The 27,950-nt window shown below is 45.6% G+C and overlaps 1 protein-coding gene across 4 annotated transcripts in view; it reads right to left on the bottom strand.

Moving 5' to 3' along the window:
• Positions 1 to 10,878: 10,878 nt before the first annotated feature.
• Positions 10,879 to 27,950, bottom strand: part of LOC102450868 (butyrophilin subfamily 2 member A2-like) — a 39,438-nt gene continuing 22,366 nt past the window's right edge. For 2 of the 4 annotated variants that reach the window (XM_075914350.1, XM_075914349.1), the window contains exons 6-14: positions 25,927 to 25,947; positions 22,589 to 22,693; positions 22,360 to 22,431; positions 21,780 to 21,806; positions 19,371 to 19,394; positions 16,235 to 16,264; positions 14,485 to 14,505; positions 13,022 to 13,048; positions 10,880 to 12,619 (exon numbers count right to left, since the gene is read on the bottom strand). In XM_075914350.1, the coding sequence (XP_075770465.1) occupies positions 12,093 to 12,619; positions 13,022 to 13,048; positions 14,485 to 14,505; positions 16,235 to 16,264; positions 19,371 to 19,394; positions 21,780 to 21,806; positions 22,360 to 22,431; positions 22,589 to 22,693; positions 25,927 to 25,947 (854 nt within the window). In that variant the 3' untranslated portion in view covers positions 10,880 to 12,092. Of the gene's footprint in view, positions 12,620 to 13,021; positions 13,049 to 14,484; positions 14,506 to 16,234; positions 16,265 to 19,370; positions 19,395 to 21,779; positions 21,807 to 22,359; positions 22,432 to 22,588; positions 22,694 to 25,926; positions 25,948 to 27,950 lie in introns of all 4 variants that reach the window. The other 2 variants (XM_075914351.1, XM_075914352.1) reach the window with 2 other exon arrangements.

The following is a 27,950-nucleotide window of genomic DNA, read 5'->3' as shown; positions in this document are numbered from 1 at the left end:
GGGTGGGGCTAGGAACAAGGGGCTCAGTGTGCCTGCTGTCCTGGGGAGAGAGAACAACCCCTGCCCTCTGTCACCATGGCAGCAGCTCGGGGCCAGGTGAGAAGCGCCTCTCCATAGCTGCTGCAACTCCAACAGGCACAGCCAGGGGAGGGGTGCATGTCCCCCAACAGGGGCAGGTCCAGGTTCATCTGCCCCCTGAACTCCTCAGCCAGAGTGAGGAATGGAGCAAACTATGCACTTTCCCCTCACTCCCTGATGAAGGGAGCACACAGCAATGTTCTCCTCTGATTGGGGGAGGGGAGGAACTGCAGCCCCCTGGCCCTTCCTAAAGGATACCTGTGAGCCCATCTGAGTGTGGGATAGAGCTGAAACTCAAGCGCTTCAGTCCCAGGTGGGGGCCCTGTAATCTGAGCCCTGCCACTCAAGGCTAAGGCCCTTGACCTTCCGCTTTGCCCTGGGCGATGGTGGTTGGTAATCAGTTTGGCCTTAGGCTGTGGGGTTCAGGCTTGGGCCTTGGTTGGTGGGATTTGGGCTTTGGTTTCAGCCCAGGCCCCAGAAAGTCCAATGGGGTCACGTCCCACCTTGGGGTCCCAACCCACAGTTTGGAAACCTCTGCCCAAAGAGATAAGAGACATGAGTGTGGCAATACGTTAGTAAGACAAGCTTTCAAGCCACTCAGAGTATTTCAGTTTTCTAGCTATATTGCTCTCAGGAGACTAGAAACAAGGTATATTATAGACAAAAGGTGGGTGACAGATATGTCCTCAGAAACTTTCTATCCCTAGGAGGCACACTGATAAACCGGGAAATAAGGGCAATGAACCTGAGAGACGGTGGGATAGCATTGGTATGGGGACAAGCATAGAGGAGAGTAAATGCAGATGCAAGTTCAGTCTCTAGCATTTGCTCTCTGAGGTTGAAGAGTGTTTTACCACCATCTGTTCTGCAATTGTCTGCTCTGCTTTTGAGAAGTAAAATGGAGGCTCGATGAAGTAATTTAATTTTGTTTAAGCCTCTTTTCTCTCTGTGAACCAGTCAGACTTGATTTGCCAGGAATTCCCACACAGTGACATCTCTGAATGGGAAATGCAGAAGTGATCCCCCATGAGGGAGCCATTCTGGGGCCTGCAGCACCTCATCTGTGGTCTGAATTGTATGCAGAGGAGAACAGGGTGCTTTTCCCAGGGAAGGGAAAGCTGCAATCAGGTGCAAGAGGGCACTTATCAGGAGTATCTGTTGAAGGCCGAAGGAGACAAAAGTGATGGAAGGATTTTAGGTGACACCTGGAATTAATCATGACCTACTAATATATTTGTAGACATGTCTGTTTTGGTCGACACTCGCTGCTTTGTTGCGTTTCACAAAACAGTCAGTAAACATGTTAACTGACATATTTCTAACCCCTCTAATTTTCCCAGCATAATTAGAGGCAGCTTCCTTGGGGCAGGTTCAGAACTGTGGGTGTGGTTCTGTCTTAGAATTCTGTGGGTGTGGTTCAAAGGAAGGGAAAGGAAGACACAGAGGCTACGTCTAGACTGGCATGATTTTCCGCAAATGCTTTTAACGGAAAAGTTTAATGTTAAAAAGCATTTGTGGAAAAGAGCATCTAGATTGGCATGGACCCTTTTCCGCAAAAACACTTTTTGCGGAAAAGCGTCCGTGCCAATCTAGACGCGGTTTTGCACAAGGAAGCCCCGATCGCCATTTTCGTGATGGGGGCTTTTTTGCGCAAAACAATACCGCGTTGCCTACACTGGCCCTCTTGCGCAAAAGCATTTGCGCAAGAGAGCTTTTGCCCGAACAGGAGCAGCATAGCATTTCCGCAAGAAGCACTGATTTCAGACAGTAGGAAGTCAGTGTTCTTGCGGAAATTCAAGAGGCCAGTGTAGACAGCTGGGAAGTTTTTCTGCAAAAGCACTTGCTTTTGCAGAAAAACTTGCCAGTCTAGACGCAGCCTCTAGAGGGAAAAGCGTGAGGGAAGCAGGAGAAAGAACATTGGAAGGAAAGGGGTGAAAAAGATTTGAGAGGAGTCACCGACTATGCTAAAGTTGACAGTAATCAGGGACATATATTTCAAGGTCCACAGTTCTTGACAAGATTAAGTCAACATCCAACCTCCAAAAAATAATGTAAAAAAAATAATAAATAAAATAAAAAAGATTTAGGGGTCAGGGCAAAAGTGTCTGGAATTTGGTCTGCTGTCTACTTTTAGACTATCTCTGTACCGGTTTACAGAGGGAGAAGGGTGAAAGGTGTAAGAGACCGCGCAACCTTCTTTAACTGGAGAAGAGACACTAATGCAGGATTCTGCTTTAATTTCAAAATATATAATATTTAATAGTGCACTTTATAGGATCTGCTTTCATGCATGTTATAGAGGGTGCACAACTAGTTCAAAAACTGTACTCAAGGAGTAGTTATCAATGATTTGCTGTTAAAACATGAGGGCACATCTGATGGAGTCCTGCTTGTTCATTCCGGGGCCTGACTCTATTCAGTGTTTTCTTTAACAATTTGGATAATGGACTGGAGTGTACATGAATACAATTTTCAGATGACACCAAGCTGACAGCACTTTGGAGGTTGGGACCAGAATTCAGAAACATTTTGATAACTGGAGAATTACTCTGAAATAAACAAGGTGAAGTGCAAATAAAGACAAGTGCAAAGTAAATAAAGACAAGTGCAAAGTAATGTAGGAAGGAAAATTGCAATGTGCACATGCTTAAGAATGAATCACTGGCTAGGAAGCAGTACTGCTGACAAGGACTTGGTGGGTTATAGTCAATCACAAGTGCAAAATGAGACAGCAATGTGCTGTTGTAAAAAAGGAAAATACCAGTCTGGGATATACTAATAGGAGTAAGACATAGCAGGTCATGTTCCCCTTTACTTGGTACTCGTAGAGTCCACATCTGGAGAACTGTATCCAGTTTCAGGTGTTTTTGAGGGTCTAGAGAAAAGCAGCAGTGTAGAAGCTGAGGGATTTGGGTTTGTTTAGTCTGAAGCAGAGAAGAGTGAGGGGGGATTTGATAGCAGCCTTCAACTTCCTGAAGGGAGGGTCCAAAGAGGATGGAGACAGGCTGTTTTCAGTAGTGACAGATGTGAGAACAAGGAGCAATGGTCTCAAGTTCCAGTGGCATGGTCTATACCATTTTTCAATTGTGCTCTGGTGTGTGCAGCTGATATTTCCAGCCCACATCCCCATTCCTTTCTCCTGTGGTTTAAAGCTTTTATTGGAAGGAAAGAAACAAACTGAAAATAACAAAGTACTTCTTCACGCAAAACACAGTCAGCCGTTGCAATCTGTTGCTAGAGCATTTGGGGAAGGGAGGGCAGGAGGATCAGTTAAGAGAAGATACAACAGACATACATCGTACAGCCCATGGACAACATTAGAAGGGGCTCAGGTCCATGCCAGGAAATACACAGTGAAGATAGAGGACTGTGCAGCCTGGAAATAACCTGGTGAGAAGGACTGAAGGACGTGGGTTTCAGTCCAGGAGCTTAAGATTGGTTGCCCTTGTTGGGCTGCCACGGGGAAACAGAAGTGCAGTTGAACAGAACAGCGAGAGTCATAACTCACTCTCACAGGTACAGACATTACTATGTTGCTGAAAAGGGCTGTTCTGGGGGGTGGACTGCTGGGACCATGTGCAAAAGAGTGTGACTGGGGAAGCCGAGCTAGCTCTGTATTCCTCCCTCACAGCAGCCAAGGCAATGTTGTTGCTACTATTTTGGCCATGGTATGGGTCACGGGCTTTTTTAAGGATATTTGCATTCAGTAATGGCATTGGCAGGCTGCTAGTGAAATGGTGAATTTCAAAACTCAGCCAAACCTTAACAAAATTTCCTGGGACACATAAAAGGCATTTCTCTAGCTCAGGGGCTCCCTCTGGTGACATTCAAAGGTATCCTGCAAACAGTTGAGGTGTGGGCATGGCTAAACGATGTTGGAAACGTATTTAATAAAATCAAGTAAGCCAAACAGAAGTCACTACCAGCTCCCCATTAAAATGTAAAAAAAGAATTGTGAAACTGAGGTTCTGTAAAGGTGTGTCCACACAGCAAAGTTATATTGGAATAATGGCTGTTATGCTGAAATAACGATGTGAACATCTACACAGCAATTCTGTCATTTCAAAATAATTTCAAAATAACAGGCAGCTTATTCCAATGCCTGTAAACCTCATTCTGCGAAGAATAATGCCTGTTCCAAAATAGCTATTTTGAAATAGCACTTCACTAGGGCCATTCTAAGTTACTCCTCCTGGGTTCTAAATCGAGATAGCATGTCTACATTAGGGAAGCCTGCTTCGGACAATTTTGAGGCTTCCCTGTAGTATAGACCTGCTATTTCAAAATAAGCTATTTCAGAATAACGATTCAGGAATAGCTTATTCCGAAATAACTGCAGAGTAGATGTAGTCGAAGAGGGTATGTCTACACTACAATGTTAATTCGAACTAACTTAGTTCAAATTAGTTAATTCGAACTAAGCTAATTCGAACTAACGCATCTAGAACTAAAAACTAGTTCGAATTAGCGTTTTGCTAATTCAAACTAGTGCGTCCACATTAAGTGGACCCTGAAGCGGGGTTAAGGATGGCCGGAAGCAGTGCCGGCAGTGCATCAGAGGAGGACTTAGAGCGTGGAGATGCTGTCTCAGGCTAGCCGAGGGCTGTGCTTAAAGGGTCCCGACCCCCACCCCAGACAGACAGTTCTCAGGTGTGCCCCGCTTGCAAAGCAGTCCTGGCTTGGATTGCCCGGAGTACCCACACTGGGCACATCACAGCACTCGGCCATCAGCCCGGCTGCACTTGCCGCAGGCTGCCATCTGGGGAGAGGGGGCAATTGGGGGGCTGCAGGAGAGCTTCCACCCCAAAAGCCCACAGATCCAGCCCAGTCCTCCCCATCGGGGGCTCGTGCCCCATTCCTCCCTCACCTCCTTCCACTTATCCTTCCCTAGCCCCTCTTCTTGATGTACAAAATAAAGATACCGTGTCTTCCAAAATGGAATCTGTCTTTATTGAACAAATCTGGGGGAAACTGGGAAAAGGAGGTGGGAGAGGGGAAGAGAGAGGCTGGGAGAGGGGAGGGCAACTAAAATGATCAGGGGTTGGGAACAGGTCCCATATGAAGAGAGGCTAAAGAGACTGGGACTTTTCAGCTTAGAAATGAGGAGACAGAGGGGGGACAGGATAGAGGTCTCTAAAAGCAGGAGTTGGGTAGAGAGGGTGCATACAGAAAAGTTCTTCATTAGTTCCCATAAAGAAGGACTAGAGGACACCAAAGGAAAGGAATGGGTAGCAGGCTTCAAACTAGTAACAGAAAGTTGTTCTTCACAAAGCAAAGAGTCAGCTTGTGGAACTCCTTGCTGCAGGAGGCTGTGAAGGCTAGAACTAGAACAGAGTTTAAAGGGAAGTGAGATCAAGTCATGAAGGATGGGTCCATGGAGAGGTATTAGCCAGGGGGTAGGAGTGGTGTCTCTACCCAAGGTTTGTGGAAGGCTGGAGAGGGATGGCACGAGACAAATGGCTTGGGTCACTGTCTTCGGTCCATCCCCTCCAGGGTCCCTAGGGTTGGCCGCTGTTGGCAGACAGGCTACTGGGCTAGATGGACCTTTGGTCTGACCCAGGACGGCCATTGTAAGCTCAGGGCTCAGGGTCGGGGGTCTCAGTGGGCACCCTTGATTCTCTTGCACACCTGCTCCTGGGTGGCCAGGCTGGCAGCTCTCCTGCCCAACCCGGCCACTTTCCTGTGCCTAGTGCGGAGATCGTGGACGAGGTCCACAATGTCCGCACTAGCCCAGGCGGGTGCCCGCCTCTTGCGGTCCCAGGCAAGCTCCCGGGAGCCGCCAGCCTGGTCCCGGGAAGAGGGGGAGGGCTGGGGGGCATCAGGTGGGTGGCTCGATCCATGCCAGGTGCAGGGTCTGCTGTCTGGGTGCTGGCAGGCTTGCACCTGGCACGGGCACCGTAGCCAGCCCGTGCCCCTTTAAGGGGTCCGGGGCCGGGAGGGGGGCATAGAGTTTCCCTGGTGTTGGCCAGAGTGGCCACCAGGAAACCTGGGGAGGGCTAGCCTCCCATTAGTTCGAATTAAGGGGCTACACACCCCTTAATAAAGGGTGTGTAGCCCCTTAATTCGAACTAGCTAGTTCGAACTAGGCTTAATCCTCGTGGAATGAGGATTAGCTAGTTCAAACTAAGTGCTCCGTTAGTTCAAATTAAATTCAAACTAACGGAGCTCTAGTGTAGCACCTATGAAAGTTAGTTCGAACTAACGGATGTTAGTTCGAACTAACTTTGTAGTGTAGACATACCCAGAGAGATTTACATTAACAAGATGACGCTCATGTCATTTTCAGGGCCCTGAAAGTATTATTAGTTCTGTTCCTCATTTTGGGTCTCTCTCACATATTGGTTTTGTGCACACAGATGGCAAAAAATATCAACTCTCGCATTTTAACTGGCATGATGTTAAATAGGATTTGTGCCCATCGGGTGGACAAGGTGAGCCATGTTTCAGAAGGGCAAGCTGGTTGTGGACAATCTCCCTTGACCCGTTAATATACATGTCTGTCCTTGACCACATGAAGGACCAACTGTTTCATAGCATCCCAGCTAAAATGTGTTGCTTTTTGACAATGGCGCTTTCCCCTCCAAACTAGACACTCCCACTAGGAATTGTGCAGGCTGAAGAATGTGTTCCTTGTGTAGATGTTTTTTTCTGCCTCATTAGCTTTGGAAAGTGGCTTGTTTTGTGTGTAAAGGACGTTGGCAGCCATAGAATTATTTTCCTTCTGGTTGCAGCCAGGGGAGTTGACAATCTCCACGGGCCCTGGGGTAATGTGGGAAGGGCTCAGCTCCATGCTCCTGGAAGGGCTTGGACCTGGGGCGGGGGGGCAGACTGTGTGAGTTATTCAATTGTTTTAGTATGTTTTCTCTGTAATTACACCTGATCACTGCCTCTGAAGAAAAGGCAAACAGGGGTCCCCAAGCCATCCTCCTGTGCTGGGAAATACACAGTGAAGGCAGGGGACTGTGCAGCCTGGAAATAACCTGGTGAGAAGGGACTGAAGGACGTGGATTTCAGTCTAAGAAAGGTGATGACTGGGAGTCCAGGAGCCTGAGATTGGTTGCCCTTGTTGGGCTGCAACAGGGAAACAGAAGTGCAGTTGAATAGAGCAGTGAGAATCTTACCTCAACATCCCCACAAAGGGACATAATTGTGAAAGTTGTTGTGGATGAGGTACCATAAGCACAGTTGCAGCTGTGAGCACCTACAAACCATCTCTAGCAATGGTGCCAGGTCAATGTAGCGTGTTAAAGGTTTTAGTCCCCACTACACTCAGTATAACTTACACTCTTTGCTCAACATGGACACCATTAGCTGTCAGACTATGCTCTGCTCTCTCACCACAGAGCAGTAATACACTGACCCACCTATCAAACAGGTCAGTTTCCCCGGAACAGCCACACTGTTACAAACCTTTTATTTTTTTCCCTGGAATGATCAATTTTCTCACAATCTAAGCGGCTGCACATTTCTTTTATTCCACAACTAAGCAGTTATTCACCGTGGCTACATCTAGACTGGCCACAAATTCTGGAAAAGGGATGCAAATCAGATAAGTCAGCATAGGGAAATCCGCGGGGGTATTAAATATCCCCCGCAGATTTAAATAAACATGTCCGCCGCTTTTTTTCCGGCTTCTGGAAAAGCCGGAAAAAAAGCGTCTAGACTGGCGCGATCCTCCGGAATAAAGCCCTTTTCCGGAGGATCTCTTATTCCTACTTGAAAGGGCTTTATTCCGGAGGATCGCGCCAGTCTAGATGCTTTTTTTCCGGCTTTTCCCCAAGCCGGAAAAAAAGCGGTGGACATGTTTATTTAAATCCGCGGGGGATATTTAAATCCCCCGCGGATTTCCCTATGCTGACTTACCTGATTTGCATCCCTTTTCCGGAATTTGTGGCCAGTCTAGACGTAGCCTTTGGGACCAGATCATTATCATGCCTCTACAAAGCACCCTAAAGTTGAAATAAGATAGGCAATTGGCACTATGTAACTTATGTTTCTTATTTCGAGTGTATTTCAAAATAGCTTATTTTGAAATATGGCACATCTACAGAGCACCAAATTTCAAAATAATACATTTTTGAGACATACTTTAACCCTTGTGGAATGAGGGTTACAGGGATGCCAAAATAGTGCGCCCATTATTTCACAATAACACGTGGCTTGTTAAGATATGGGGTAGCTATTTTGGGATACCTCCCATTTCCTGAAATAGCCACACTGTGTAGATGTACCCTATGGATATGTCTACACTATATAGGAAGATCGAAGCTGCCGATGTTAATCTTCCAGGGTTCAAATTAGTTGTCTTAACTAGACATGTCTAGTTAAGACAACTAATTTGAACTGAGAGGGGCACTCCCAGTTGATGCCGATAGTCATGCTTTCATTAGGAATAAAAAAAGTTGAAAGAAGACAGCACCAAAAGTCGAGTTAAGGTACTTCATCTTCAAATATGCAATTAACATAGCTGAAGTTGTGTATCTTAATTTTACTTTGTCCCTTAGAGTAAATATACTCTAAGTGTTTTGTTCCTTACAAACCCAAAACAACATGAAGAAACAACATTGGCTCCAAATATTCCAAATAAACAAGTTTATTCCAAATACTGTAAATGAGTTTTCTATGTATAGACACAATCGTACAATTCAGAGATTACGGTGAACACCAACAGAGAGCTCATAGACTATTTAAAGGGCCCCCACTCCATTTCAATAAACCTCACAAATGCTCGATTAAAGACTTAGTTTTTGAAAGGGTTTTGGTCAGAATCACTGGACAGTTTCCTGAATGGAGGATCAAGCAAATGTCCAATCTGAGAGATCACTCAAGGGTGGTAAGTGGATGGTACAACCCAGGTTAGTCTGTAGTCAGACCCCTGCCTAAGACTTGAAGACTCATGAGATTCTACCCTGACACAGATAAGGGCGAAAGGCTACAAGGTGTGGCCTCTCAGAGGAACTAGAAAGGGGTCAGAGGTGCTGCTGCTTTGTGGTTATGACAGTAAATCTTTTGTGCTTGTGTAGAGAACTGGGAACTCTTATATTCCCTTACCTCACAGTGGGGCTGCACAGGCCAGTCACAAGCCCTTTGTCTAAGTGTGGTGATGACATGTCTGACATAAAAATGAATGTGTGATGTATGAATGTGAATGAGTTGGATTTTTTTCTTTATTAATAGCCACCCAGCAGCTCCCACAGTGACAGTTGCTCTCAGATTTTCTAAGGAGCTCTTCACATTGGGTAAATGGCAGTGGATCTCCTGAAAATCTGGAAATCCTAAAAATTCTGGAACTTCTCTTGAAGATCAGCAACATTAACACCTTTTTCTTCACAGCCAATTCAAATATTTGTCAGCAGTCACAAGCTCATCTGAAAGCAAGTAATTACGTATGGCATAAAAATTACAGTTCACATTGTATTGGAGAGAAACTTGATGACATAGGTTCATAGCTAGAAAATAAAGTAACAGTGCCGGCCTAGAGATGGCACCACAGATGATATAGAAACAAAATGTGATTCAGATTGTGACTGGTGGTGCCTGGGGCAGCCCGCAATGAAAATTCCAAGTTTGGAATGGGCTGCAAAATGGAGAGCGGATACTCCCAACTCTGGTGAGTAACATGGAAATTAGACTCCTCAAGCTGTCACAAACTGTGCTTCCAGTCCCTTACACTGGTTATCAAGAAAAAAAAATCACACAGCCCCCTTATAGCCTTCCAGGTCTCTGGCTCCCAGTCAGTACCTAGGCCCAGAGCAGTCACATGAGATTTTAAATTCTACTCACATGCACAGCATGTTCTTCTGACCCATTGCTGGATCATATTATAGTTTGGATCTTACCAAAATACAACAGAGCCAGCTAGTCCCTTAGGATACATCTACACAGCAGTGTTATTTCAGAATAACAGATGTTATTCTGAAATACATCGTGTGCATCTACACTGCAAGCTTCTTTTGACATACTGTTGAGCTGGAGGGCTTCCTACCCCGAATCCTATAACCCTCATTTCACGAGGTGTAAGCAAAGTCAAAGGAAGAACGTTCTTCCTTTAACTACCTTCTGAATATACAAATTAAGCTATTTCGACTTCAGCTACAAAATTGCATAGCTGAATTCGACTTTAGCACCTCAGTGTAGATCTGTCATTGTCTAAAATTAAAGTATTATTATACAGAAAGAATGAGAGATGTTAAGTGATCAAACACTCACATACCAACAACAAGTTCAAAGTCCATTAGATTCCTAGCAGTACTGGTGTATAGGAGTTTGTGGTATCTCCGTGTCTAGCTGGGCTGGAGATCACATCACCCCCTCCTGGAGCATCTCAGTCCAGAGGAATCAATGAGGAATCAGTAGGCTCAGCTGCAGTCCCAAATTCTAGGGTCCGTCTAGACTACATGCCTCTGTCGCCAGAGGCATGTAGATTAGGCTACCAGACATAGGAAAATGAAGCGGCGATTTAAATAATCGCCGCTTCATTTAAATTTACATGGCTACCGCGCTGAGCCAACAAACAGCTGATCAGCTGTTTGTCGGCTCAGCGCGATAGTCTGGACGCGCGGGTGTCGACATCAAAGGTATTTGTCGACCACCCAGGTATGCCTCCTGGGATGAGGTATACCTGGGTGGTCGACAAATACCTTTGATGTCGACACCCGCGCGTCCAGACTCTCACGCTGAGCCGACAAACAGCTAATCAGCTGTTTGTCAGCTCAGCGAGGCAGCCATGTAAATTTAAATGAAGCGGCGATTATTTAAATCGCCGCTTCATTTTCCTATGTCTGGTAGCCTAATCTACATGCCTCTGGCAACAGAGGCATGTAGTCTAGATGTACCCTAAGTCCCTTACCTCAGGGGTAAGCTGCAGTCTATAAAAGCCATGTTTCATGGTAGCAAGGTGCTATGCAAGGGGGTGGTGGAGGATCCAGGCCCAACCACTACTCTGGGTCCTTCTGGGCTGCTTTTAACCCTTCTCTTGCCAGAGTGGGGCAGGCACCCCCCTACAAAGTAAGAAGCTTCAGCAGGTAGCTGAGTAAATCTGTACAGGATAAACTTAAAAAACAACAAATGGTCTGGTAGCACTTTATAGACTACCAAACATGAAGATGGTATCATGAGCTTTCATGGGCACAGAGGGCTTCTTCAGATGATTGGTGTTTTGCTGTGCCCACGAAAGCTCATGATACCATCTACATGTTCTGTTAGTCTATCAAGTTCTACCAGGCCATTTGCTGGGTTTTTTAAGTTTACAAAGTAAGAAGCAGGAATGAAGACAACATGGAAAAGATGCAGCTGACTTTTATATTCCTGTTGCCATGTGGCTTCCTTTACCCCAAACACAATAAACCCAGCACATGGCTTGGAAGCGTGAGAGCTGAGTCCAGAGGCATGTCTCTACATGGTTTGCTGAGTGACAAGGCTATCTCTTGCCTTCTTTCAGTGAGTCATTTGAATAGCAGATGGGTTTTGATGCCATCAAGCAGGCTAGCCCATGCATTATCAGACTTTCTGTGGGCATCCCCCAGAAGCATAGCACAAGTTTGCAACACTGGCATACATACATATTTATAACCCTAATGCAAAGGAGACACAAAAAAGTAACTGAAATTATCATCTTTGGCAGATTATAACAATTTTGCAGATATCTTACATGGCAGATCTGTCATAACTCATTGGAACTTTATCATATTAATATTCATAATATCCAAATGAAGAGGTGGGGAACCTTTTTTGGGTTGGGGCTGACGAAATCATTTGGGGCCTGAAGACTCTGGGGAGGCAGCGGGGGAGGGAGTTGGAGTGCCAGCATGGGCTCCCCATTCCTGGGGAAGGCCCTAAGCCTTGAGGACCAGATCCAGGCTACCTAGGGGCCACATCCAGGTCCCAGGCTTTACGATCCCCAACCTTATCCTAAAGTGTCCCCCAAATTCCATACAGTGTTACACAGATTCATTGCTGAGAAACTCCATTTCAAAGATAGACTGGGATAAATGAGTAGCGGTCCCACATTACAGTCATTCATCTCTTAAAGAACAAATTCTCAGTGTTGTTTCTTTTTGTGGATTTTTAAAGAAAGGAAAAATCTCTCCTGTGAAACTGCAATCGCTAAATGTGAACAACACAGACATGTCAGTTACACTGAAAAAGGTCACCTGACTCTCTTTGCAACTAAGGTAAACACCGATTTTCTTGGGCTTTCTCTGCACCATGACCCGGGTCCATGGGTCTGTTTTGGCCCAGTAATCTTTCCCACTGAGACCCAGGACCCAGAATCCCTCTTTAGGGGACACAGACAGTTTCCCTTTTTTCTCGATGGATTTTTTGGCCACTCCCAGGTCCCACTCAGTGCTGCTCTCGACATCCACCTCCCAGTAGTGCTTTCCAGAGGAGAATCCTTCAGAGCCCAGCACACAGACAGTTGAATCAAACCTCTCTGGCTTTGGCAGAGCTTTTTGAGGTTGGACTTCATGTGTCAAATGCTTCTTATTCCGAGCAATGGAGAGGTTGGGGTGGGCTGTGTCTGGATTAAGAGTTATGTCTTCTGCAAAAAGAAAATTTAACAAATCCTTATTTAAAGGCAGCAAAAGCTGATAATATGGGAGATAAGGTTCATGGGTCAATTCCTGCTGTTCTTACCAAGGCAAAATGCCTACTGATATTGGGGTTTGTTCTGTTCTGATAGTTTAGTTACCCTGAAATATTTCAGAGATGTGACATTTGATTAAATGTCATGCAGAAAAGGGAGGGATCTTGAAATATTTATCTTTCTGATGCTCATCTATATTGCACCAGATTTGGATACAAGCTACCCAGACTGAAAGAACAGAATGAATAAGGCCCGACAAGAAATATTGTAAAGCCCAGTTGCTATTTACAGTAGTATGTTCTGTTTCTAGGTTTTGTAAAGCATGAAGATTACCAGGAGAAAGGTGTATTCTGTTACCTGCATAGCGGTGAGTCTCTCTCCACCCTGAAATCAAAGTGAGAAACAACAGACATTGAGTTCAGAGACATTTTCTTCCTTTTGCAGTAGGAATGTTCCAGGTTGAGTATAACTGAGGCTCAGGGTGGGTGCGGTAATATTGGATGTTGGACCAGATTCTCCCACCTCATCTCTCTAATATCCTGGACTGACATGGCCCCAACTACTCTCTACATAGCGAAGAGGTTGGACACAGCACAGAGTGATTTAGTTGTGCACAGAAGGGGAAAGTAAAGCAGCATACTAATGACTCACACACACACTGCGGTTATTGTGCTGTGTGGGGACTTATTTGTGCCACTCATGGATTCCCCGGGTCTGTTTAATCCTTCACTCAATCCTTAGCCTCAGAGGAGTTGGCAGATCACCTGGCATTGTGTGTGGTGCTGGCAGTGTGGGAAGCAACATACTCTCTACTGGGGATGTTCAGGACTAATCGACTAGTCGCTTCTCCCCAAGGTTGGTGCCTCTATCAGATAGAAGCAACAAGAGGGGGAGAAGAGAGGAGAACTTCAAAGTGGCAGCGCACACAGCTGATCCTGGGCTCTGAGTGGCACCGCCCCTTTGAAATGCCGCTGTGGTGTTCCAAAGTGGCAGTGCCACATGGAGCCCAGGAGCAGCTGGGGAGTCCCCAGCTGATCCCAGGCTTCAAGTGGCACTTCAAAGCAGCAGAGTTGCATGGAGACTTGGATCTGCTGGAGACTGCAGCCACTTTTAAATGCCACTTTAAAATGCCAGAGGGAGCACCCAGGCTCTGTGTGGCATGCCAGCTTTGAAAAAAATGAGGAGTAACGTTAGTTTGAACCAAAGGGTTTGATTTGAACTAACACGTCCAGGAGCGCACCTCCTGGTTCAAATCAGCTGTTGAGTGGGATAACGCACAGGCGAGATCATGCTAATAAAGTGCAGGATATTTAAATCCCCACTTCATTAGAAATTTCGGTCTGCTACATTTGCATCTCTAGATCGAACGAGGGAGCAAGTGTAAAAGTACCCTCATTCTCTCAAAGCATGTGATTCTACTGCTGTGATTGATGTCAATGACAAATTCCAAATCACCCCATTGGAGACCTATTGTCAGGGCCTAACTCACTATATATTCAAATAATGGTAAGGACTGATTTGAGATTAAATATAACCGAGGACAGTGAACAAGCACAGAAGATATTTACGTGTGTCCTATTTTGAAGGGATATGAGGGATGTAAGACACATGTAGCCCAGGGAAGACTTTTGCCAAGGGGTCAGGAATAGGGCTGTATCATTCAGCTGTCTGTCCTAGCATATTTTATCAGAATAATATTCTACTAACTTCAAAAATCCTTTAGTTCCCTTATTTCTAAGTGTGATAACTTCATTTCTTTTTGGATCTCTTTTCCAGCATTGACTGGACTTTTATAATAAAAAGAATCCACACACACTTACTCAGTTCTGCTTGGAGTTGACCTGAAAACAAAAAAAAATATTTTTAATTCAAACAAGTTGTGTCATTGATGGGACAAGAAGCAAGGGACTTAAATTGCAGCCCAGGAGGTTTAGGTTGGACATTAGGAAAAACTTCCTGTCAGGGTGGTTAAATACTGGAATAAACTGCCAAGAGAGGATGTGGAAACCCCATAATTGCAGACGTTTAATAGTATGTTAGACACTTGTCAGGGGTAGTCTAGATCGATGTTCCAGATCGATTTCCCACAGACTGACCCAGTTTGTTTATTTACTGGTGTCGTGGTCATCGACCCTCGCAGCTTGCATTGGCTCTGTTTTGCTCTTTTCAGCCAAGCATAGCAGTGGGAAGCAATGGCTGGGACCATAATGCTTCCTGTGGCTCCGCTTGAGAGTCATAAGGATCTTGCAAAAAATGGGGAGGGGGGGGGGTTGGCAAAAAGGAAATGTCCACACTGCTTCTTTTAGTGCAAAAACCCCTAGTGCAAAAAGAAACAGCAGATAATATGCTAATGAGATTGTGATTTATGCAAATGAGTCCCTCATTAGAATATTTTCTGCTACAAAGCTCACAATATAGATGAAGGCCACAATGTTTATCCCAGCTCCCTAGCAGTATACCCCATTCTTCTATTAGGAATATTTTTGAGATTTGAAAATAAAGGAAATGGCAGAGACACTTAATGACATCTTTATGTTGGTCTTTACCAAGAAGTCTGATGAAGGAATGCCTAACATAGTGAATGCTAGTGGGAAGGGGGTAGGTTCAGAAAATAAAATAAAAAATATAAGTTAAAAATCACTTAGAAAAGTTAAATGTCTGTATGTCCCCAGGGCCTGATGAAATGCATCCTAGAATACTCAAGGAGCTGATAAAGGAGGCATCTGAGACTTTAGCTATCAGCTTTGAAAAATCAGAAAACAGAAAAGATTCCAGAAGACTGGAAAATGGCAAATATAGTGTCCATCTACAAAAAGGGAAATAAGAACTACCCAGAAAACTACAGATCAGTCTATTTAACTTCTGTGCCAGGAAAGATAATGGAGTAAGTAATTAAGAAATTCAGCTGCAAATATCTGGAAGATAACAAGGTGTTAGGTAACAGCTAGCATGGATTTGTAAAGAAGAAACCATGTCAATACAATATGATAGTTTTCTTTGATAGGATAACAAGACTTGTGGATAATGGAGAAGCAGTGACATGGTATACTTAGACTTTAAGAAGGTGTTTGATATGGTCTCGCATGATTTTTTTATCAATAAATTAGGCAAATATAACTTAGTGGGGCTACTATAAGGTGGGTGCATAACTAGCTGGATAACCATTTTCAGACAGTACTTATTAACAGTTCACAATCCTGCTGGAAGAGCATAACAAGTGGGCTACGTCTACAATGGCAGCTTCTTGTGCAAGAATAGTTGTTCTACAAAAATTTGCCGGCTGTCTACACTGCACGAGCATTCTTCCAGAAGTAAATTTACAGGAGGCATACCTGGGAGGTCAACAAATGCATTTGATGTCGATCGTGGAGAGTCCAGACTACCACGCTGAGCCGACAAACAGCTGATTAGCTCAGCTTGGCAGCCATTTAAATTTAAAAGAAGCACCGATTATTTAAATTGCCACTTCATTTTCCTATGCCAGGTAGCCTAATCTACATGCCTAGAGAATAGAGTCCTGCTCTGTGTGTTTTCAAATACAGATACATTATAAAAGACACTTGCACTTACCTTGAGTAGGCTTGTCATCGTCTTTGGGTACTGGCACGAAATAAAATATCAATACATAATTTTAATTAATACTAATTAACAATAATCATTACTTAAGTTCCTGAATTATTTATTAATGTGTCAGAAAACTCATTTTTCTATGAGGTTTCCTTAGAAAAAATGAGTATTTAAAAACAATATCGCATTTTACCATAGGGTTGTGTAACTGGCACTTCTCAGACAAATCAAAAAGCCACATTTCTACCATGGGGAGTGTTTGCTCATAATTACACCAAAACTAAAACAAAACTAAATGGTGCCCATAACCACACTACCACATGGGCCAAGGATGAGATTTGAGACCAGGCCTTTCAGCAGGATTTGTAGCAAGAAATTATTCAGAACAGCACATTATTCTGCTCTTAAATGGACTAGACACTAAAGTAGGATAAAGAGCCATGCACAGCGCTATGCTGAGTAGATAAGTGGAGAGACAATGTTACATGTAACTCAGCAGGCACTTTATCCTCCTTTAATGGCTGCACTACACAAGGAAGTTTATAAATAGGGCTGGGAGAGTAATGAATTTTTCAGTCTGGAGATGGAATGAAAATACCCCAAAAAACCTAAACCAATTTAAAACAACTATATTTTTGTCACATAAAAACAAACAAAAGACAAAAAACCCTTGAAAATATAAATTCAAATACACCAAAATGTTTCAGTTGATACAAAAGATTTTCTTACATTTTTGTTTTTGATTCAACCATTTGTGATGTTTTTGCCTCAAGAAATTGAGCAAAATAGCCCCAAAACTGTAACCGTTGATGATCATGTTAGTCACTAGAATTTCAGAGACAGTGATTGTCTGTGGCATAATTGATCTGAGGCTCTGGATCATTTTTGTCTAACTGTCTTAGAGACAGCCCCTCTCCTTCTTCCCATTTGTGGCAGATAGGATTAGCTTGAGCATTTGTACATGACCAGTGTCAGGGGGCTGCTCGCTAGTGAGTCCTCAGATCCAGAAATCTACCCAAGTTTTAGGTTTGGTTGGCTTTAGGATGCTATGGCCAACAAATCACTTTATTATAAAAATGTCTTGGTCATAAAGTTTTCCTCTTGGGTAGGTTTTATCTTTAAGTTAGTGGAGACAAGTATGGCAAGATAACATATTATTCTTTTGGTAAATGAGGAAACTTGTTTTCTTCTAGTATAAAACTAGCTATGAAAGAATAAAATTTAGTACTGTAGTTCTAAAAAAATTAAGGAACTAATGACTAGAAACAAAAGTTCAGTTCACTAACTTCAGAGGGTACTTTATTTAATGAATTAAATAATATTAATGCAAATCTTGTTTTTATATGTATCCAACGAATAAGAATAAGAATAAGAATAAGAATAAGAATAAGAATAAGAATAAGAATAAGAATAAGGGGGTTGCACCACCTGTTTGCTACACTTGCCAATGGGAGGGCCAGACTGAAGCACGGCAGCCGTGGCCCACCCAGCCACCAGGCCAAGGCTATTCCAGCTCTGACTCTCCTGCCATAGCATCCAAAGAGTGCGGGTGGGGCAAGGCTGGACCAGCTTCAGCTCTCCCTCCCCAGTCATTGTTCAGGGCCAAGTCCAGGACAGACCCAGTTCTACCTTTCGCACCCTGTGGCTATGCAAGCCCTCACTCTACTCCTCACCCACCCCAGCCACCGGGAAGAGCCTAGGCCACGCCAGCCCTGGTGCCACCTCTGCAGCTATATTTAGATGCAAGTTAAAATCTTTAATGATTACAAATCAATGAGAATAAACTTTCCATTGGGAAAACAACTAAAAAGTACAATACAAAACACCATTAACATTGATTTTTAAATCAATATGTACTGGTTCAAATTATGTTTAAAACCAGGAATTTAAATCCTTTTGATTAAAATCAATCCATCCCCAGAAGCCCACCATTTTTCTTCCACCCCACCCCATCTAGACTGCGCTTTCCCTTTAGAAAAATCCTTTATTGAAACACAGATTGGAAGTAAATATGCAAATGATATATGTGATATTTAAATCTGTGCTTCATTTGCACTTTCAATTTGCTTCATTTGCCTACCCCTTTTGAAAGAGGAATGTAGTTCACCTTTAGGATGCATACACAGGAAAAGAGAGACCACAGTGTAGAAAGGACTTCATTTTGAAAACAAAATAAAAGCCTGATATGGAACTAAAATACCACAATATTTTTATTAGTTCCTGATATGGAACTAAAATGCCACAATATTTTTATGGCACATTCTGGACCAGTGTTCCCTATAATTTTTTCACTCTCAAGTGGAACAAATGTTTGTTGTGCACTAATGCAGAGGTGATGTGTGATATGTAAGTGGTGTTTGACACGTCACCTTCATACTGGTGCCCATAATAAAATTCATGTCAGGATGCTATAATTTCTTCATATGCTGTGACCTCTCTTTTTCCATGAATGAAGATCATGGTGCTGGGGGCATTCTTCCCTGCTGACAAGGGCATTCTGGTGCCAGCTGTATGTATCCATTCAGGACTACCCCCCACAATTACTGCTGACGTGAAAATAAGGATGATGTGATAACTTGTAATAATTGGAAACTGTTTACTTTGAGTTCCTTTATGATTCTTATGTTAATTACAAAAACATATATCTGAAAATAATAAATTAGTCCATCATCATCATCATCATTACATTCGACTTATGTTTAAAATGAAAGTGATCCAGGAAATTTAGGAAGACGCAAAGGTGTCATTGGAAGAAAAAGCTTTGGGAACAATTTTCTTTCAGGGACTCTGATGACCTCTGACTAAAGGCATCTAAAAAGACACAGCACTTTCTCAGTAATACTTTTCCGTGAAAGAAATCTTGGTAGATGCCCAAAGGGCATTATGCAGTTGTTACTGGCAGGGTTGGCAGAGTGTGTTTCACCAAGATCCATCACAAAATACATTTAAGAAGATGTGTCTCATATATTGACAGCCCCATTTTACAGCAATGAAAAGCAAAACATTATGAATTTGTTTTGAAGAAATCTAGGGACAACGTAATAGAGTCTATATATTATTATGTGAATGAAAGAGGACTCTCATCATTTTACACAATGAATTTAAATGATGAAGTGATGGAATATGATCTCATATCTACCTTCTTCCGCAGAGATGAGTTTTCCTTTAAAAGAAAGCAAAGCAACACAGAGAAGGTTAGAATATTTAACAGCAATACCACCTGCACACTGACAATCATTATCACATAATTACTGCATCACATTCATATTGCCTCAGAAAAATCCCTCTGCTATTATATGCTGTGGACATATGGGGCAGATCGTCAGCTGGTATTATTTGGGGTGACATAGAAATGTTGGCCTGGAATGGACTGTGAGAGATCAGTAAGTCCAATCCCTTGTGCAAGTCAGGATCAAGTGAACCTACACCATCACTGATAGCTGTTGGTCCAAACTATTCTTAAAACCCTTCAATGACAGGAACATGTTGTGAAACCTCCTTTGGAAGCCTGTTACAGAGCTCTATCAAGAGTAAGGCTGGAGATAACAAGGTAAATTCAGTCAGGGAGGATGAGGCCCATTTCTAGAAGCTGACGTGGAAGTGTAAACACCAAAGCTACGTCTACACTGGCCCCAAATTCCAGAAATGGGATGCAAATCAGGTAAGTCAGCATAGGGAAATCCGTGGGGGATTTAAATATCCCCCGCGGATTTAAATAAACATGTCTGCCACTTTTTTTCTGGCTTGGGGAAAAGCTGGAAAAAAAGCATCTAGACTGGCGCGATCCTCCAGAATAAAGGACCTCAGGTAGGAATAAGAGATCCTCCGGATCCTGCAGGAGAGCTTCCACCCTGAGGAGCCCACAGACCCACCGCAGTCCTCCCCATCGGGAGCTCGTGCCCCATTCCTCCCTCACCTCCTTCCACTTACCCCTCCGTAGCCCCCCTTCCTAATATAAAAAATAAAGGACACGTATGGTCAAAAATACAAACTCTCTTTATTTAACAAAACTGGGGAGGGAGGGATTAACCTCTTGGAAGACTGGGAAAAGGAGGTGGGAGAGGGTGGGAAAGGGGAGGGGGAAACCTAGGAGGAGGGAGCTGGAAGGGGGAAGCCAGGAGAAGAAGGAGGAGGGGAAGTATAAAACTATGCTACGCCATATCTTCAGTACAGATATGGTCTCCTCACCTCAAAAAAGATATTTTGGCCTTGGAAAGGGTTCAAAAAAGGGCAACTACAATGACTAGGGGTTTGGAACAGGTCCCATATGAAGAGAGGCTAAAGTGACTGGGACTTTTCAGCTTAGAAAAGAGGAGACTGAGGGGGGAATATAATAGAGGAATATAAAAGCATGACTGGTATGGAGAAGGTGAATAAAGAAAAGTTCCTCATTAGTTCCCATAATAGAAGGACTAGAGGACACCAAATGAAATGAATGGACAGCAGGTTTAAAACTAATAAGCGAAAGTTCTTCTTCACACAGCACATTGTCAATGTATGGAACTCCTTGCACAGGAGTCTGTGACGGCTAGGACTATAACAGAATTTAAAGAGAAGTGAGATAAATTCATGGAGATTGGGTCCATGGAGTGCTATTAGCCAGGTGGTAGGAATGGTGTCCCTGGACTCTGTTTGTGGAAGGCTGGAGATGTCTAGCACAAGACAAATCGCTTTGTCATTGTCTTCGGTCCATCCCCTCTGGGGTACCTGGTGTTGGTTGCTGTCGGCAGACAGGCTACTTGGCTAGACGGACCTTTGGTCTGACCCAGTATGGCCATTCTTATCTTCTTAGGTTCTAAGCTCAGGGCTCAGGGTCGGAGGTCTCACTGGACCAACTTGATTTTCATGCAAACCTGCTCCTGGGTTCACATGTGGCCTCTGGTGGCCAGGCTGGCAGCTATCCTGCCCTAGACGGCCGCATTTCTGTGCCTAGTGTGGAGATCGTGGACGTTGGAGGCTTCCCCCCAAACCTTGATGAGGTCCACGATCTCCGCACTAAACCAGGTGGGCGCCCGCCTCTTATGGCCCTGGGCAGGCTCCTGGGAACCGCCAGCCTGGTCCTGGGAAGAGGCAGAGGGCTGGGTGGCAACGGGTGGCTGGCTGGTTCGTGCCGTGCCAGGTGCAGGGTCTGCTGGCTGGGTGCTGGTAGGCTTGCAACTGGCATGAGCACCATAACCAGACCATGCCCCTTTAAGAGCTCCAGGACCGGGAGGGGGGCAGAAGAGTTTCCCTGGTTTGGGCCAGAGTGACCACCAGGGCAAGCTGGGGAGGGCTAGCCTCCCACTAGTTTGAATTAAGTGGCTATTACTTAATTCGAACTAGGCGTTAGTCCTCGTAGAATGAGGTTTACCTAGTTTGAGTTAAGCACTCCGCTAGTTCGAATTAAGTTCCAACTAGCGGTTTGTATGTGTAGCGCCTATGAAAGTTAATTCGAACTAATGGCTGTTAGTTCAAATTAAGTTTGTAGTGTAGACATACCCAGAGAGAAAGAGAGAGTGAATGTGTGTGTTTGTGTTTGAGTTATAACTGAATAAACATAAATGCTTACTTTTTTCAGGATCTTCCTTTTTGCATTCTAAAATAAAATCAGAAATAATATATGAAATCACCAACGGAGGTGCCAGTATCAATTATTAATTAAATATAGCACTATGGCTATAGGTTAAAATTCTAACATATACATAGCGAATGGTGAGTATTCATTAAACATGATCTCAGCATTCCTCAGTGGTAATCACATATCAAGGTGGAAAATCTACCCTATATGTTAAAGACAGTGTCACAAATGGTTAGGACTCTGGCTTCAAATGCCTAATCTCTAGGTCATCCGACTCCTAGTGCAACATAGAAGTTGGAGTGAGGCACTTGCATTACCTGTATAATGTGTGAGGAGAGTTAGACACCTAAAAATGACTACACAGAAGCCAGTATGCTGTGAAGGGACATGCCCTAACTAGCCAATAGGAAACACTGAGGATAAGGGAATGACTTACGTCAACTGAGAATTCTTAACCCTGCGACCTTAGGTTCAAATACTTTCTCTGTCTGAGAGGATTGGGGCTTGATTTAGGCTTGTTTACCCTACAAATTGACATCGATATTATTGTCAGGGTTAGAACATAACTTACTGTAGCCCTTTCCCAAAGCACAGGGAAATACCAACAAATATCTGCTGTAATTCCTCCTAGTCTTGGAGAGCTCTATTTGTGGAAAGATATTATTTTCATTAGCTTGGTATCTAAAGCTAAGAAAACTTGTAATACATGAGGGCTGAGTGAAAAATTGGAGTCTCTGTGTAGTAATTTGGCCTTATAAGCATGAAGAAAATTTAGAAATGTAGAATGAAGATTTTCTTACCTCGACATAAAAAAAACAATAAAACAATCACAGTAAGTAAAAGGATAACAACCACGCCTATGAGAATCTTGTTTTCGAGGGCTAATTTAGCCTCAAGCGGAGTTTCTGTAGAACAAAAGAAAAGTTTATTAGTTTATTAATTACTGAAAATGTCTAATGTGTATATTTGTCCTTATCCTAAAGTATCTAGGAAAAACTTATAAACCAACAAATGGTCTGGTAGCACGTTAAAGGCTAACAAAACATGCAGATGGGATCATGAGCTTTCATGGGCACAGCCCACTTCTTCAGATGACCGAATGAATGAAATATCTGTCCATTTTAAAAATACAGAAGGATTCTAGGTTGTTTAGAGTAATTTGTTGTAAAATGTCTCTTTTGCCTTTTTGTACCAAAAAATTGTAATTACAATTATTGGACAAATGAAATGGACACAATGGATACAGAGAGCCAGGCCCAGCATGACTTTGGCCTGGTCCCCCCACCCCTGGTTGCTAGTGGTAGAGCTGGGCACCCCCAGAGGGGGTGCAAAAGCCTGGGAGAAAGGGGCCAGGGAACTCAAGAGATGAGGTGGCCTTGAGGCCATGGCAGACTTGGGGCCAGGTCTAGGGGAGGCTCAAGGCAAGGGGGAAAGAGCCAGGACGGCCTCAAACCCTCCCTGCCGGTGGAGGGCAGGCGAAGAATCTCAGCTGGGTCCCTCCCAGTGGCTGGGGGGAAGTCAAGCCTAGTGAGGCTTTGACCTGGCTCTTCTTGGCGGCCAGTGGAAGAGTAAGGCCTAACGTGCCTCAGACCACCCCCTCTCAGTGGCTGTCGGGAGGGGAGGCAAGAACCAATGTTGTCCTGGGGCTGGGGCAGCTTCAGGGGTGGGCTTTCCCTGGCACCCAGCAGCAGCGGGGAAAAGCCAGGTCCAGGCCAGTCTCTGGGTATGTCTACACTACAGCACTAATTCGAACTAACTTAAGCTAATTCGAATTAGTGCATCTAGACTAAAAACTAGTTTGAATTAGTGTTTTGCTAATTCGAACTAGCATGTCCACACTGAGTGGACCCTGAACCGAGGTTAAGGATGGCCGGAAGCAGTGCCGGCAGGGCATCAGGTTAGGACTTAGAGCGTGGAGCTGCTGTCTCAGGCTAGCCGAGGGCTGTGCTTAAAGGGACCCGACCCCCACCCCGGACAGACAGTTCTCAGGGTTCCCCGCTTGCAAAGCAGTCCTGGCTTGGAGTGCCCTGAGTGCCCACACTCGGCACATCACAGCACTCGGCCATCAGCCCGGCTGCACTTGCTGCAGGCTGCCATCCGGTGGGGGGGTCAATCGAGGGGCTTCAGGAGAGCTTCCACCCCGAGGAGCCCGCAGAGCCAGCCCAGTCCTCCCCATCGGGGGCTCATACCCCATTCCTCCCTCACCTCCTTCCACTTACCCCTCCCTAGTCCCCCTTCCTGATGTACAAAATAAAGGACACGTGTTCAAAAATAGAAACTCTCTTTATTTAACAAAACTGGGGGGGGGGAATAAAACTGTGGGAAGACGGGGGAGAGGAGGCGGAAAGGGCAGGAGAGAGTGTGGGAGAGGGGAGGGGGAAAACAGGGAGGAGGGAGCTGGAAGGGGGAGACAAGGGAAAGGAGGGGGAGGGGAAACTCAGGGTTTGGGGTGGGGGTCTCGCCGGGCCAAGCACCTCCCAGCACGGCAAGGGAGGGGGCCTCGGCGTCCCCGGGAAGATGGAGTGGAGGGTGCGGAGGTTGAGGTGGGGGGTGTGGACATTGAGGAAGAGGGTGTGGGGGTTGAGGAGGAAGAGGTGGGGGGGCAGGAGTGGGAGGAGGGACTGTAGTTGGGGGGGGTAGCAGGCGCAGGACCAGCATAGGGCACCATGCTCTATAGCAGGGCCTGCAGGTTTAAGTTCAGCCCTCGGACCTCAGCCAGCTGCTCCTGGCGGAGCTGGAGGTCTGCCCACATCCAGGCCTCCACTGTGCGGTGCAGGGCTCGCAAGGACCCCAGGTGCTGGTCCCAGTACTCCTGCTCTGTGGTGGTGGTCCAGAGCAGGCCGCGGGTGCAGGAGCATGTCCCGGGTGGGATGGTGTGCCCTGCACGAGCAGCTGGTGCAGCTGTAGAGAAAGAAGAGAAGTGGTCAGTTCTCCCTGGGGACGCAGCGGATGATGCCCAGCCTCCTTCCCCCCCTCCCACCTGCCCAAGGGTGGCATGGCACATGCTCTCACGTGCACAGGTGTCTGCGTGATCCGTGGAAGGCATGGCTCACACACGTGGTCTCTGGTCTCCCTCCCACCTCCCCCCCCCCAAACTACTTAATTCAAACTACTTACCCGGTACGGTCTCCCTGGACGACCCTGCCGACTCCAGTGCTGGAATACTTGGCGGTGGCCCCTCCGATGTGCCCGGGTCAGGGCCCTCCGGTCCCGGTTCGCTGTCCCCCAGACTGGCACGGACCGCCCCGTCCCCCAAGAGTCAGTTGAGGGTGGGGAAGTAGGGGCAGGTGGCAGCCCCTCCTGTGGTGCCGCCCTTGGTGGCCCTGGCGTACGCCTGACGCAGCTGCTTAACTTTCAGGCACACCTTTCGGGCCATGGCAGCCACTATGCAGCCATAGACAGCCGCGTTCCTCCACCTAGTGCGGAGATCATGGAGGTTGGGGTCCTGCCACCAAACCTCAATGACGTCCATGACCTCCGCACTAGACCAGGAGGGTGCGTGCCATCTACGGCCCCTGGCTGGCCCCTGGGTGCTGGGGGACTGAGCAGGGGACGGCTCACTGGCACTGGCTCCCTGGCTCATCCTGGGGCCACTGGTTCGGGCCAGAGACTGCTGGCAGGGCGGGCTGTGTCAAGTGCTCTCTGGCCAGAGTCTACCCCTTTAAGGGCCTGGGGCTGGGGGAGAGGAGAGGAGTTTTCCTGGTTGTGCCCCGAGTGGCCACCAGGGGAACCTGGGGAGGGCTAGCCTCCCACTAGTTCGAATTAAGTGGCTACACAGCCCTTAATTCGAACTAGTTAATTCGAACTAGGCGTTAGTCCTCGTAGAATGAGGTTTACCTAGTTCGAATTAAGTTCGAACTAGCGGTTTGTATGTATAGATGCTATCAAAGTTAATTCGAATTAACGGCTGTTAGTTCGAATTAACTTTGTAGTGTAGACATACCCTCAGAGACTCCCTGGCAGCAAAGAGTGTAGGGTAGGAAGATCCAGGGCCAGGTGGCTTAAGATTTAAGCCCTCCCAGACCAAGAGGGGAGTTGGCAGCCATAGTGGGCACAGCTCCTTGGTTATGATATTCATCAAATAATAATAAACGTTGTGGGGTGACTGAAAAAAAGCACACACAGATTGCAGACTTACCAGTTCTGTTCTCTGAGGTCTCTAAGGGAAAAAATAAAAAATGTTTTACACTTGGTTTCCTCAAAACTGCACTGGTTTATGAGCACAGTGGGTGGGAAATAGACCAAAAAGGAGAGAATGTGCCCACATTTTAGCAATCAAAGAATTTGCATTGAGACAAAATGATTTTTTCCTCTTCCTTGTAAGAATCATTTATATCTGTTTCCTGTGTAAAAAGGGTGAATTTTTGGTGTTCTTTATCTAACCAGCTCCTTTCTTTTCTGTGATTGGGTAAACGATGGGATATGTAAGTGCACAATGTTAAAGGAACCATGGTTTGATCTAATTTATATTTCATTCAGGCATTTCATATCACAACCTCCCATGGGAGGACCCTCAAAGCAGGATTGTTGTTTTGTTGTGTGTGTGTGTGCATGTGTGTGTACCTGTAAGAAATTTAAGTGTGAAGTGTGGTGCAGGGTGCTGAAGGTTGAGAGCACTGAGGAGTTGAGGGACTCAAAGCAAATGTCTGGGCTTGTTGGGGTGCAAAAGGCAGGGACTGAGAATGAGGAGTGGCTCATGGCAAGCAACTGGAATTGGAGATGTGTGGGGGAGTACTCAGGGCAGGAGGCTGGTAGTGTGGAGGCTGCAGGAATCAGGATGGTAGTGAGAAGGGGCTTAGGGCATGGGGTTTTATGTGTGTGCACATGCTTGTGTGTAGAGATGTGTACTGGGAGGATGGAAGCCATAACCCCTCCCCCCCAAGTTGTATACAAGGGGTGCTTGCTCTTCCCCTTCTGTTTGTCTGTCTGTTCAAGAACTCTTCCTAAATGGCAACAGCTGGGATCACCACATTTCTGTGTATGTCTCTAGAGTTTTGTGTGAGAGGTCTGACAAGTGAGCAACTGGCAGTAAGGGGGTCAATGGCACCTCTTTTGGCATCATTTTATGAATGGACTGATCTGGAGGGCAGGGCGCAGTTTGACTATCTTGCTCAAGATTAGGTGTGAGTGAGGCACCTGGCTTCCAGGATTTAGGTGGCTTTGCATATGCCCAGCAGCAGAAATGTAGGCAAAATAGGGACTTTACGAATTAAAATGCAGCTGCTAAGGGACTTCAGACCATTACAGATCAAGCAGCGCAGAATAGAGACTGTGAGAATCTGAACTTTGGATGCAGGCATCTAATGTGCTGTGATGGGGTAGACTAAGCCCTGATGCCCCCTACTAGAGGCTGGAGGTCTTGACACCCTCTGCCCCAGTGAGAGGAGCAGAAGAGAAGTCCTTCAAGCAGGATAGAGAGGCTGCTTCTGTGGAGGCCAATCTGGGCCCAGCTGGCCAGTATTAAAGAATCTGCTGAGCTAGGGCCTGGCAGTTCCTCACTGGAGCTAGACCCAGCAAGACATAGGCTCTGACTGGGACGACAGCAGCACGTTGGCCACCTCTGAGCATGAGCTGAACTTTACACCTGATTAAGCTCAAGTTCCAGGGACCGAAGACTAGCCACAACTGGCACCCAAAGTCTGCAGAACCCAGGATAGGGTGTTCAGAACTGGGCCTTAAAGCCCTAAAATAAGAACGAGAGGGATGCCACAGCATCTTAGGGAAGTGGCCCAGGGAGCAAGGTAGCAGCAAGCACTAGAGACTCTGAGCAGGTAACTGCTGCTCACAGGATTCCTGGTCCAGGACCCAGAAAAGTGGGTATGCCTGGGTCCCTCCCAACCTCTATCAACTGCATCCAGGGGGTTAAAAGGAGCCTGGTCCCAGGCCACATAACAAACACCTCCTCTCCAGCAAACAGCCAACTAGAGAAAGCATGAGACATCCTTGGCAACGGGGGAGTGCTAATGTGGGGGTGGACCCCATCGCCCTTTTGTGAATCTCCAATAGTTATGACCTCCTCTTCCCCAGTTTAACAAACTGTAATATGAAAAGAAACATGTCTGCACCAGGTAATGAAAGCTCTACAGGGACATGGTGGTTGGGAACTTTGCTTTCCCTAAGTGCATCAGTCCTAAGGAAAACATTTAAGGATACCCACATGTT

This window comes from Pelodiscus sinensis, chromosome 33, assembly GCF_049634645.1.
Source record: "Pelodiscus sinensis isolate JC-2024 chromosome 33, ASM4963464v1, whole genome shotgun sequence".
In the NCBI taxonomy this organism is placed as follows: Eukaryota; Metazoa; Chordata; order Testudines; family Trionychidae; genus Pelodiscus; species Pelodiscus sinensis.
The sequence above is the reverse complement of the archived record's forward strand: the minus strand, read 5'-3'. Positions and strand labels throughout refer to the sequence as shown.